Source organism: Mirounga angustirostris, unplaced genomic scaffold (genome assembly GCF_029215605.1).
Source record: "Mirounga angustirostris isolate CCGP_5_RB_7025 unplaced genomic scaffold, mMirAng1.0.hap1 SCAF_13, whole genome shotgun sequence".
NCBI classification, from domain to species: Eukaryota; Metazoa; Chordata; class Mammalia; order Carnivora; family Phocidae; genus Mirounga; species Mirounga angustirostris.
The window spans coordinates 23,856,927-23,869,215 of record NW_026991721.1 but is presented as its reverse complement, the minus strand read 5'-3'; the positions used below and the strand labels follow the sequence as shown (position 1 = coordinate 23,869,215).

The 12,289-nt window shown below is 46.9% G+C and overlaps 2 protein-coding genes across 4 annotated transcripts in view; one reads left to right on the top strand and one right to left on the bottom strand.

Annotated features, from left to right (window-relative positions):
- PAMR1 (peptidase domain containing associated with muscle regeneration 1) overlaps positions 1–3,161 on the bottom strand; it is a 154,441-nt gene extending 151,280 nt beyond the window's left edge. For 2 of the 3 annotated variants that reach the window (XM_064576643.1, XM_064576644.1), the window contains exons 1-2: positions 3,029–3,161; positions 1,303–1,396 (exon numbers count right to left, since the gene is read on the bottom strand). The gene's annotated coding sequence lies outside the window, so the exon portion shown is untranslated. Of the gene's footprint in view, positions 1–1,302; positions 1,397–2,043; positions 2,157–3,028 lie in introns of those variants that run through there. The other variant, XM_064576645.1, reaches the window with a different exon arrangement.
- FJX1 (four-jointed box kinase 1) lies at positions 2,157–4,451 on the top strand. The gene has a single exon (XM_045870595.3). It carries the CDS (start codon positions 2,787–2,789, stop codon positions 4,086–4,088), a length of 1,302 nt encoding a protein of 433 aa, XP_045726551.2. The 5' UTR covers positions 2,157–2,786; the 3' UTR covers positions 4,089–4,451.
- The last annotated feature ends 7,838 nt before the right edge of the window (positions 4,452–12,289 follow it).

Sequence of the window (12,289 nt, the reverse complement as noted above, 5' to 3'; positions counted from 1 at the left end):
ATAAATAAATAAAATCTTTAAAAAAAATAAAATAAAATAAAAAATAAATAAAATAAAATGGAAGCTTTTTTTAAGATATTTATTTATTTATTTGTCAGAAAGAGAGAGATTGAGAGAGAAAGAGAGCACAAGCAGGGGGAGCAGCAGGCAGAGGGAGAAGCAGACTCCCCGCTGAGCAAGGAGCCTGATACAGGACTCAATCCCAGGACCCTGGGATCATGACCTGAGCTGAAGGCAGGTGCTTAACCGACTGAGCCACTCAGGTGTCCCTAAAATGAAAGTTCTTATTCTGTATCTTTCAGTAGTAAGTTGGTTTTTTTCAAATCAATACATGCCACTTGCAGAAAATCTCATTAACATTCCAATGATTTACTCAGCAAATTGTTACTGAACACTCACTAAGTGCCAGGCCCTGTGCCAGGCAGCCCTGAAAAATAGACCAGAGGGACTCCTCAGACAATGACAATGAACTATCCGTTGTAATTCAGAGACAGAGACACCAACTACTTTGGCTTTCCCCATAGCACCTAGGACATGTCACGGGCTGTGGTAGCCACCTCATATGCTCAGAATTTGGCTGAAATAACGAATCATCCTCTTAAATATGTATACACATTTCTCTAATTAGATGATATTCCACTTAGGCCCACAAGGTGGCAATCTTGCTTACGGTTTACCCAAGCTAAAAGCACTGCATTAAAAAGATTCTCAGAAGTTAAACCAAAAGATAAAAAATCAAATTCAATTTATTGAGCACCTATTTAGTGTAATACACTATGTTAAGTGGTAAGAGAAATAAAAGGTTAAGAAATATTAGTCCCTGCCCTCTAGGTTAACATAGAGGGTGAGGAGCTTACACAGAGCAGGAACAGTACCTTTTAATGAATTACTATGTTTTGATGCCTACGTATGGGAGCCATAGTGACCGCAGCATCAGATAAGATGTATAAAAAAGGCATGATACAGCTGCGTGGTGTGGAACAGATTCAACAAAGACTCCACACTTCAGCCAATATGGAAACACTTGAGGGTATACGGGGTCAGCTCTAGAAGGCTCCAGATGTGGTCTTTTGATGCCTCTGTTCAGCCACAAACATTAGGGTGTCTGCCCTATAACTCTAAATATTCATTCTTTGGAGAATAAAATATAATCGGTGCCAGCTGATGAGCTAATAAAGTTGAAAACCCCCATGTGCACCTGATGGGGGATAAAAAGAAAAGAAACACATGTAAAAAAAACAGATTTCTAACTCCTGCTTCCAGGAGGTGGAGTCCACCCCCACCCCCAATCTTGCCTCTTACCTGGGAATCTTGGTTTGGATCTGGGACACACTCCTGCAGAGAGGGAAGGGGGGAAGCCAATTCTTGCCCAAGAGCCTTCTTGGTGGCTTGAACCCTGGAAGACAGTGCGGTTTCTTTTGTCATTGTTTTGGGGGGTTTTTTCCCCTTCACCCTCCCCACCACCCTCCGCCCCCCAACCATTTATTTTTCCCTGAAACCATTAAACCAGCAAGTCAAATGTAATATTGGGATTTTTTGTTTCATTTGAAATGAAAATCACATTTGGAGAATCAAGTGGCTAAATGACAGTGAGTTAAAAAAAAAAAATGAAAATGCTGGCAACTTGATAAAAAATAATGAGCTTTCCTGATGGAGGGAAAATCAGGTGGCGTGCTGCCAGACGGTCTGAGTTTGAATTTTATTTAGTTTGTGCACTGGCTAAGTCCGCCGTATTGAGCAAGCCTTTTCCGCCTCAGTTTCCTCCTGGGCAAAATTATATCATTTCTTTGGAGAGAGAATCTCTGACACCCCTCCCTCCTGCACTAGGTCAGATCCTGGGTTACAATGTTCTCATAGCAACCTGAACCTCTCCCTGGAACGTAAGCTCCAGGAGCACGGGGAGATTCTGTGGGTTTTACTGCCCTGAGACCAAGCCTCGATGAACGGATAAACGAACGGCTGGGAGCTAGCCTAGGTGTTGTATTACTTGCACAGCGACGTTTAATTCCCCGTGAGTCCCTCGGGAAAGACGCAACGACCAACCTCAAAGCGCACACGCCCGCAGTGACCGGCGGTGGTAGGCGCGCTCGAACAGGGGCTGTCGGTTCAAAGTTGTCTCTAACCGGGCTGGAGTCACAGTCTCTGTGGCTCGGAGAGCTTCCCGTGGATTTACATAAGGCAGGGTGAATCACACCGTCGGAAAGCGACGAGCCGAAGGGACCCGCCCCAACCCGCGCCTGGCGGCGCCCGCAGCGCGGCAGGGGTCGTTCGGAACTTTGCAGGAGGCCAGGCGCTGCCCCGGCGCAGGGGACCCGGCGACCACTCCGACCCCCGCCGGGGCCAGAGCCGCGTCCCTCCCTCTCCCGCGCCGCTCGGGCTCGGCGCCGCCCCCTCCGACGCCCCCGCGCGGGCGCCGCTAGCCCGGCTTCCACCAGGCCCGACCGAAGTGGGGCCGCCTCTCCCGCTTGGAAGGAGCCATCGCCGCTTTAAGGGGAAGGGGCGGGGAGCGGCGGCGGCGGAGGGGGAGGGGGATCCCCCTCGCTCCCACGTGGTCCGGGCGCCTGTGAATCGCGCCCGCCCGAGGGTCTCACAGCGAAATACAAAAGCAGCTGGGAAGCGGCGGCGCGGCGAGTTCCCAGCGCCGGGCAGAGCCCCGCGGCCGCGATGGGGCTGAGGCGCCCGGAGCCCCGGAGCCAGCACGCTGCCGGGCCCGCCTCGCCGCCGGGGCCGGGGCGCCCGGGCTCGGCTTGAAGCGGCGGCGGCCCCGGCACGGCCGGGCGGGGAGCATGGGCAGGAGGATGCGGGACGCCGCCGCCGCCGCCGCGGGGCTCTGGCTGCTGGCGCTGGGCTCGCTGCTGGCGCTGTGGGGCGGGCTCCTGCCGCCGCGCACCCAGCCGCCCGAAGACCGACTCCCCCGGCGCCCGGCCCGGAGCGGCGGCCCGGGGCCCGCGCCTCGCTTCCCCCTGCCCCCGCCCCTGGCGCGGGACGCCCGCGGCGGCTCCCTGAAAACTTTCCGGGCGCTGCTCACCTTGGCGGCCGGCGCGGACCGCCCGGCCCGGAGGCCCCCGGGCGAGCGCGGTCGGCACGTGCCCGCCGGGCGGCCCGGGCCCGAGGGGCGCGCCGCGGTGCACGGGGGCGTCTTCTGGAGCCGCGGCCTGGAGGAGCAGGTGCCCAGCGGCTTCTCGGAGTCGCAGGCGGCGGCGTGGCTGGAGGCGGTGCGCGGCGCCCGGGTGGTGGCCCTGGAGCGCGGCGGCTGCGGGCGCAGCTCCAACCGGCTGGCCCGCTTCTCCGACGGCACCCGCGCCTGCGTGCGCTACGGCATCAACCCCGAGCAGATACAGGGCGAGGCCCTGTCCTACTACCTGGCGCGCCTGCTGGGCCTCCAGCGCCACGTGCCGCCGCTGGCGCTGGCCCGGGTGGAGGCTCGCGGCGCGCAGTGGGCGCAGGTGCAGGAGGAGCTTCGGGCGGCGCACTGGACGGAGGGCAGCGTGGTGAGCCTGACGCGCTGGCTGCCCAACCTCACGGACGTGGTGGTGCCCGCGCCCTGGCGCTCCGAGGACGGCCAGCTGCGGCCCCTGCGTGCCGCCGGGGGCGAGCTGGCCAACCGCAGCCAGGCGGAGCTGGTGGACCTGGTGCAGTGGACCGACTTGATCCTTTTCGACTATCTGACGGCCAACTTCGACCGGCTCGTCAGCAACCTCTTCAGCCTGCAGTGGGACCCGCGCGTCATGCAGCGCGCCACCAGCAACCTGCACCGCGGCCCCGGCGGGGCGCTGGTCTTTCTGGACAACGAGGCGGGCTTGGTGCACGGCTACCGGGTGGCGGGCATGTGGGACAAGTATAACGAGCCGCTGCTGCAGTCGGTGTGCGTGTTCCGCGAGCGGACAGCGCGGCGCGTCCTGGAGCTGCACCGCGGCCAGGACGCGGCCGCCCGGCTGCTGCGCCTCTACCGGCACCACGAGCCTCGCTTCCCGGAGCTGGCCGCGCTCGCCGAGCCCCACGCTCAGCTGCTGCAGCGCCGCCTCGACTTCCTCGCCAAGCACATTTTGCACTGTAAGGCCAAGTACGGCCGCCGACCGGGGACTTAGCGTCCCCCGGAAGAAGAGAGGGCGAGACCCCTGGCTGGGGAGTGGATGATGGGGGAAGGGCCGTCGCCTCGGCCACCGCCTGGGACCGGCCAACGCCCAGCCAGCGGCCCCGGCGGGATGGAGGCTGAAACTTCACGGCTTCACCCACCTGCCCCTTTCTCTCAGCCTCGCGCCGTTTCCTTTCAAAGTTCGGGGAGGACGAACTCACCGGGGCGAGAAGTGTAACAGCCCCTCCGCCCAGCCTATAAAAGGATTCTGCCCTGCATCCGCACGGAGTTTGGATCCGAAGAAACTGGCGGCCGGAGTCTGGCCCCCGGCTGGCCGTCTCCGTGGGAGATGCATCCCATTCCCTGACCCCCTCATTCCCCTTTCCGAAAAAGGAAAACTTCTATTTGAGCCGTTGAGCTAATTGTGCATTTCCTCCCAAACGCCGCGCTGGTGGCCCCGGAGCAGGGCTGTGACATTGGCTGGTGGAGCCCCCTTCCTGTGTTCTGCCTTTGTTCCAGCACCGTTCACGGTGAGATCACTGTTAGGAGCGGGAGGGGGGGGGCGGGGGGGGGGGAGAGGCAGGCTCCCGATAGGACAAAGAGAGCAGGACCTTCAGAACGGGGGGGCGGGGGGGGGGGTCCTCCAGACCCTGACAATTTGTCTGACTTGTTCCTTACCACATGTCTTTTTGGCCTAAAGGCTACAAATGCAGGACCGGCCGTATGCAGAGTCAAGTAATGAATTTCTTCTTCCTCCCCCCTCCCCTCCGACCAAAATTTTGACAGTGATGATGTTCACCAGAAGAAAATGAGTTTCATGCACTTTACTTTGTTTTTATTTTAGTTTTTTATTAAGAAAAACTTTTTTATTTGACAAAATTTGCCTTCTGTGTATATATGTGCATAAAGTGTGTTGTAAATATACTAAACAAACTTATATTTCAATAAAAGGGAGTTTAAAATTTAGAATTTAATTTCTGTGGTTTTAATTGTGGGAGATCTCTGATGCCCTACCTGCTTTTAGAATAAGCTTTAGGGTTTCTCCCTTGTGTGTGTGCTTTTTAAAACAAAGGATGCATATATATCCCAGTTGTGATTATCGGAACTAACAGAATTGAACAAAGACAAGAGCAGTTTCTCTGTCCTGTTCACTCAAATGAACCCTAGTGCAGGAAATTTCAGAGTTCAGTGGAGAATGTGGGGGAGGGAGAGGGAAGGAAAATATTCTATTTCCTGGCAAATAAAACTGTGATATAAAAGGATTTCACTGTGATATATTCCTATATTAGTCATTTGGCAAATATGATAGAACCAGATGTGTGGACTAAAATGACAAATGCCCCCTTTTTAAGCCTAACTACAATGGGCACGTGTTGCACGTTTTTTCAGCATTGTAATTACCATGCATCACAATATGTACAGATAACAAGTGGAGCTCATATTGCAAACAGAGAAAGTCATAAATTAATTATTCTCTTTAACCTCCTGGCATAAAAAAAAAATCTCCTGGCATAAATTCCATTGCATCCAGGAGATCAGGACTCATCCAACCCTCTTAAGAGGTTGTGTTGGGTTTTTTTCCAGGTACTAATTGCCTAAGTCCCTAGAACAGCCATGGTGAGACCAAGAAAGTGGGCAGTACTTTGTATGGGACCTTTGAATCCTTACATTTTGGGGACTGCAAACTTAGAAATACTTTCGGATTGTCTTAAGCTCCTTTTTTGACCCATGGTAGAAGAAGAGAGGGGTTTGGTTTGTGTTTGTTTTACAACCCACCGGTGTTTTATCTTGACGTTTTATTTGATGTCTGGGTCCAAGTGATCTTGCCTATTATTTTTATTTAATGACTTTTAACTCAAAGCAACTTTTGATTACTCTAATAGTTATTTATTTGATGTGCATTTGTGAGCCTAGGGTTTTATAGACTCCTGAAGATAATTGAATCTCTGTGGGTTCCCCTTGTCACTCCACATTACAACACAGCCTGTATAATTTCACTATTTAATACCATCCTTACGCTTTCAGTGCCTGATGCTAAGTCAAATCTTATTTCAACTGAAAAAAAAGTAAAGTCCATAAACTTTGTGGGATAAGCCAGATTTTTTCATTAGTGCTGCCACAGAATGTACTGATACGGGAAATATCTTTTTTTTTAAGACTGTTCATGTGAGACCTCTGATAATTACACCCTTCAAAAAGAAGCATTTTCCATTTCTGATGATTGATAACTATATGAGATTTGCTGCGTAAGTCAACCAAGGCTGTTCCCAGAAAAGGATAAATATTTAGCAACCTGCATTTTTGCCCAACATGTTCATCGAGGAAAACAATGAGCAGAAATAAGTTTCACAGACCATGCAGGAAATACACCCTGACTCCCGTGTAGAGTCAACCCTGGTGAGTTCTGGGCCAGCAACATTCCCTACATTCCTCTTAAACTTCAGTTCCGAGCCCAGACTTGGCCATTAACCCAAAGCAAGAAACTAAGCATGATTTAAATGGCTCTTCTCAGATTCTGTAGTGAACCATATCTGCCTGTTCGAGAAATAAGTTTAATTACATGGTGGAGTTGGTAAGGGAACCCAGACTTAATTACAGAGAACAGGCTTTAACTGTTGCTATTCCTCGTGGATAATCGGTAGGCTATGGCATGGAAAGATCAATTAAAGATTTGCCATGGTCAGTGAATACTGCTAGGGCCAAATCATTTTTCAGATGACAAAAAAGAAAACCCAAACTTCCAGGCTGCAGCATGATGTGGAAAGAGTAATGGATTCTGCAGGCAAACTATATTCTGAATTCTGTCCCCTACCTATTTACTTTCAGCAAATCATTTAACTTAGTTCCCTCATCTATGAAATGGAAATTCGATCAGAGTATTGTGGGATTTAACGTTAACATATAAAACATAAGGGGCATGTAATAGGTACTTCAAAAAAAAATTCACCTCCTCTTCATCTTTATAAAACCTCTTGCCCTTCTTACACTAAACCCCAACTAATTTTCATCATCAAAACCAAACCTAGGAGTTTCCAAGGTCAGGTTCAGTGTTTGGAGTGTAATAAATGAATTCAACAAAGTACCAAGGACCGTCTCCCGCCACTATGCAAAGCACTGGATAAGGCCAAGGGCACAGGTTTGATCTCTACATGGGCCTGCAAGTGTGGCGTCTGCACCCCAGCAGATGCCTCACACCAAAGCAGCTATCCTCCAAATATAGGAGGGTAATTTTTTTTTAAGTAAATGGCTTGTTGCAGATCCAGCACCACTTCTAGAAAGCATCAAAAAGTGATGACTCTTTGCAAGAACAATCCTCCTCCCAATTCCTTCTGCCAAGAGAAAGTAGGCAGTTGACCTTTTCTCCCTGGATTTGAGAATTGATTAATTCCCTTCGTCAGTGACGTAGTTCTACACTATTAAGGGTATTTGCCCTCCTGTCTTCGAGTCAGGAAGGAAAACACATTTTAACACATCTCAACTCTTCTCAACCTGCCTACGGCTGCAGCTAGGAGAGTCCTGTAAGGCCTAAAGGTTGATTATGTGGATTAAATGAGTAAATATTTGTTAATATTCTCAGAACAGTGCCTGGCACATAATAAACGCAATGTAAGTGTTTGTTTCTTGGTGAGGGAGATCACTTTCTCCTCTAAGTCAAAATCAGAGGCACTCTCAGTCCCAGGCAGGATCCTCTTTCATAATCCTTCTTTATCTTTGCAGCTATATAGAACACTTTCTGCATGCTTCTATTTTGGCTCAGGAAGACCAGCCAGAGTGCATGAGTCTGGCAGAAATTACCTAAAGCCCACAGTTGTCAGCTGGTTGTCTCCTTTCCGAGAATGTCTTCTATGCGAGTGGTCACAGGCACCCCCTCTTTTTTCACGGGAGGCTGTGATTCTGTTTCTCATGTGGCTCTTCAACTCCAGGCTGCAGTGAGCTGTGGAATTTTGCACCTTCTGAGCTATCCAGTAGTCGTGGATCATCCAAGCCCCAGCGCGGATTATTTGTCCATCCACACACCTGCTCCATCTCACAGACCCACTGATGCTATCTGGTGAAAGGTTGGCAGAATTAGTAGTGAAGGAGAAAGGGGAGTCCAGTTCATCCAGGAGCACAGCCATTGCTCCAGAAGGGACTAGAATGCCAGCTGCAGGGTTGGTATGGAAACCACAGAGCACGAGTTGACAACCACCTCTAAGTATGCTTTCCTCATTAGAGTCGAATGTTAAGGATCCTGGGAGTCCCAAGAGTCAGGGGCTCCTTCTGACGCACATGTCACTTGAGAAAGTCATTTCCCCCCATCTGTCTTACCTGGAACAGAAAGTGTTGGAGTACGTTGGTGACTTTCCCATTTTTTTGACCAGAACTCACAGTAAGGCACACACTTTACATTGTGAACCAGCATGTACACACACAGAAACACGCACACAGAGGCATACAACTGAAACAAAAGTTTCTCAAAGCAGTATATGCAAAATGCTTTTAATATTCGATTCAATTTTAGTCTATCCTTCCTCTCCCTTTACTTCCCAGTGTTAGCTGTGACCCTCTAAACTGATTTCATAACTCATTAGTGGGGCACAGACTACCCCCTGCAAAACACTGGATTAGATGATGATGGGTAAGCTCCTTTCCAGTTCTAAGATGCCGGAGAATTCCATTTATAACCAGTTTATCACTGACTACAGTTTTTCCCCAGAAGGAACACAGGCTTCAATTTGGTATACTCTTTAAAAAACAGAAGGCTGAAGTGCTTTATTTCAAAATATATTTGGGAGAACTGCTCCGAATCTTCCCTAAATTCTGCTTATAAACACCTTTAAGATTCCCTTAATGTGGAAAGTAACTTGCAGTCTGTTCCAACCATGTGTGAGCAAATAGTGCTGTTGTGAGGCTTTGGAGGGGGAAGAAATCCTTTGCATCTCTGCCTTAACATGGCCCAAGGACGACTCAAGAGGACAGTTTCTTTTCTGTGTATTCATAAAGATCAGATGTAGGAGTCATAATTTTTTAATGTGACTGTTTTACCAATTTCTCTTTCTATGTCCTGCTGTGGGGGAAACTGCATTAATAAACTATGTCTCAGTGCTGCCCGGCTGGAATATTTTTTCTCTGCAGGACTCCACCAAATATAGCTAAAGGAATGCTCATTTTATTTATCTTTTCAACTTTCTTTCCATTTAGGATATGTCTTCTTGACACTTTTGAAATTTTTCTCTTAACAGCACCTTAATGTGTTTAGGAGAATAGAGAACTAATTGTTCATTGAGTAGTAACAACAACAAGAAAGAACTCTTTTTTCCCCCCTTTCTTTGGTGCGAAAACCTTTTATGGTTTTCGCAGTTATTTTATACCCTATCCAAAAAAATTAAATCGCTTATGGAACTGGTATTTTTCCAGTGCCAGCTTAGAGCTTTTCCTTTGCTGAGAAATTGTGGGTTAATAATAGAGAAATGTCACTTTTAATTTGATGGTCCTACATCATGCATTATCTCTGCCTGTTTACACCCTACCCTCAATGATTTTTTTTTTAATACTCATTAAAGAATGTGTCCCCAGTCTACAATGGCCTGGAGAAGCAAGGCGAGCGGGTTATGACCATAGCCATGATCTTTTTTTCTTTTTTCTTTTAGTTGTGATAAAATATACATAACATAAAGTTTGCCATTTTAACCAGTTTGAAGTGTACAATTCAGTGATACTCTATTATCAATGTCATACAACCATACCGCAATCTATTTCCAAAACGTGTTCATCACGCCAGACAAAAACTCTGTCATCATTAAGCAGTAACTCCTCGATTCTCCTTTCCCAGCCTCTGGTAACTTCTAATCTACTTTCTGTCTTTACGAATTTGCCTAGTCTAGATATTTCACGTAAGTAGAATCATACATCATTTGTCTTTCTGCGCCTGGCTTCTTTCACTTACACAGCCATGACCTTGGTCATGGAAGCAACAAGATAGAACATAAGCGATACCGTTTGGGAACTGGCAAAGCTGGATTTGAGTATGATTACCACCATTTCATAAATAGCCCTAGACTTTCAGACGAATTGAGGAACTCCTCATTTTCCCCAGCTGGAAAAGCAATGGGAAGACTAGATGTACTCTAGAATCCCTTTCAATTTTAGAAAAATACCATGTGTTTATGTACAGCAACTCTGTAATTGAATTCCATCCCTAACTTCCAATTTTTTTCTCTTGAAGATACAAGAACTTTTTAAGTGCCTCCTAAAAAGTTCCAGCTCATGTCCTAAGGACTGTGGATTCAGTGGTGAGGAAGATAGGTGAGGTGCATGCCTTCAAGCTGCCTAGAGTCTACTGAGGGAGCTGGAATGTTATCGAGCAGAGACAATATGAGATCAATGCTATGACAAAGGAAAGTACTACAGACCATGTAGCTGGACTTTGTAAGCTGCTCTGGGGGGAGGTCAAGGAAGGCTTACAAGTTGGTCTTGGGTTTATCTTTGAATTTACAGAAGTCTTGGAGACAAGGAAGCTACAAAAGGAGAGATTTTTTTATAGTAATTCTGAAGACGTCCTGTTGACAAGATCACAGGGAGGTTTGAGTCCCATGATAGTGGTTTAAGCTTAGGTGTTGTTTTTTTTAGTTTTGTTTTTTGTTTTTGCAGCGGGGATGGCACCTGCTTTCTGCAATATGACATACACTTAAGTATTAATCACCCTGAGGTTGGGTTCATGGGCAGGGTTATGCTGTAGGAATTTCTATTATGGGGAAATTACTTCTGTCAATAATAACTCCTTTTTGATGAACACGTACTAACAAATGAGTCTTTGTGTTGGGCATTTTGCAGGGAATTAGCGATGATAACTTTGGATGGAATATTTATTTTACAGATTTGGAAAGTAAGGCTCAAAGCAGTTAAAGTCAAAGAGGTAGGGCCACTGCTCAAAGATAGATCTAACACCAAAGAGTAGGTTGGACGTTTTAGTTTTTTCCTCTTGTCTTCCTTTCTTTTTCCATTCCCCCCTTTTTCTTAATATTGGTCTTTTGTAATTGGTTTCTTTTAAGATTCTTTTTGGTTTTGGTGTCCTGTAATCTCATTATGATGTATGTAGATGTGGATTTATTTATTTTTTCTCTTATAGGAACACGATGTATTTCTTAAATCTAATGAGTCTTTTTTAGAATAAGTCTCAGTCATTATCTCTTCAAATATTTTATCTCTCTTTTTCTTTCTATTTTCTCCTTCCTGAAATATTACTGGGCGTATGTTAGGTCATCTTTTTCTATTCCCCCATGGCCCAAGTTCCAGTACATATTTTCCATCTCTTAATCTTTCTACCCTGCCCTCCAGGTAATTTTCTCAGATCTGTCTTCCAGTTCACTTATTCTCTCTCCAACAGTGTGTAAGCAACTATTTTATCCATCCCTGAAGTTTTGTTTTGTCTTTCTTAATTCAATTACTTTATTTTTATTTCCAAAAGTCCTTTTTATTTTTTTTAAGATTTTATTTTTAAGCAATCTCTACACCCAATGTGGGGCTCAAACCCGCAACCCTGAGATCAAGAGTCACATGCTCCACCAACTGAGCCAGCCAGGTGCCCCATTTTTGGTTCTTTTTTGAAAAAAGAAATTGCTCTTTTTAGAGCAATCTTGGGTTCATAGCTAAATTAAGCCAAGGTACAGAGATTTCCCATACTCCCTGCCCCCACACATTCATAGCATCCCCATTATCACCATTTCCAAACCAGAGTTTCCCAGCAGACATTTCCCACCAGAGTTTTCATGTGTTACAAATGATGGACCTATGTTAATATATCATTATCACCCAAAGTACATGTTTACATAAAGTTTCGCTTTTGTTGTTACACATTCTATGGATGTAAACAAATGTAAAATGACAGGTATCCACCATTATAGTAACATACAAACATATAGTTTCACTGCCCTCTGTGTTTGCCTATTACTTCTTCTATTATTTCTTTCCTTCCCTCTAATCCCATTTTATTGTCTCCATAATTTTGCCTTTTCCAGAATGTCGTATAGTTGGAATCATACATGTGTAGCCTTTTCAGATTGAATCCTTCCATTTAATAATATGCAATTAAGGTTCTTCCATGTCTTTTCATGGCTCTATAGCTCATTTCTTTTTAGGACTGAGTAATATTCCATTGTCTGGATGTTCTATAGCTTATTTATCCATTCACCCACTCAAGAACGTCTTGGTTGCTCCAAGTTTTTGGCAATCATA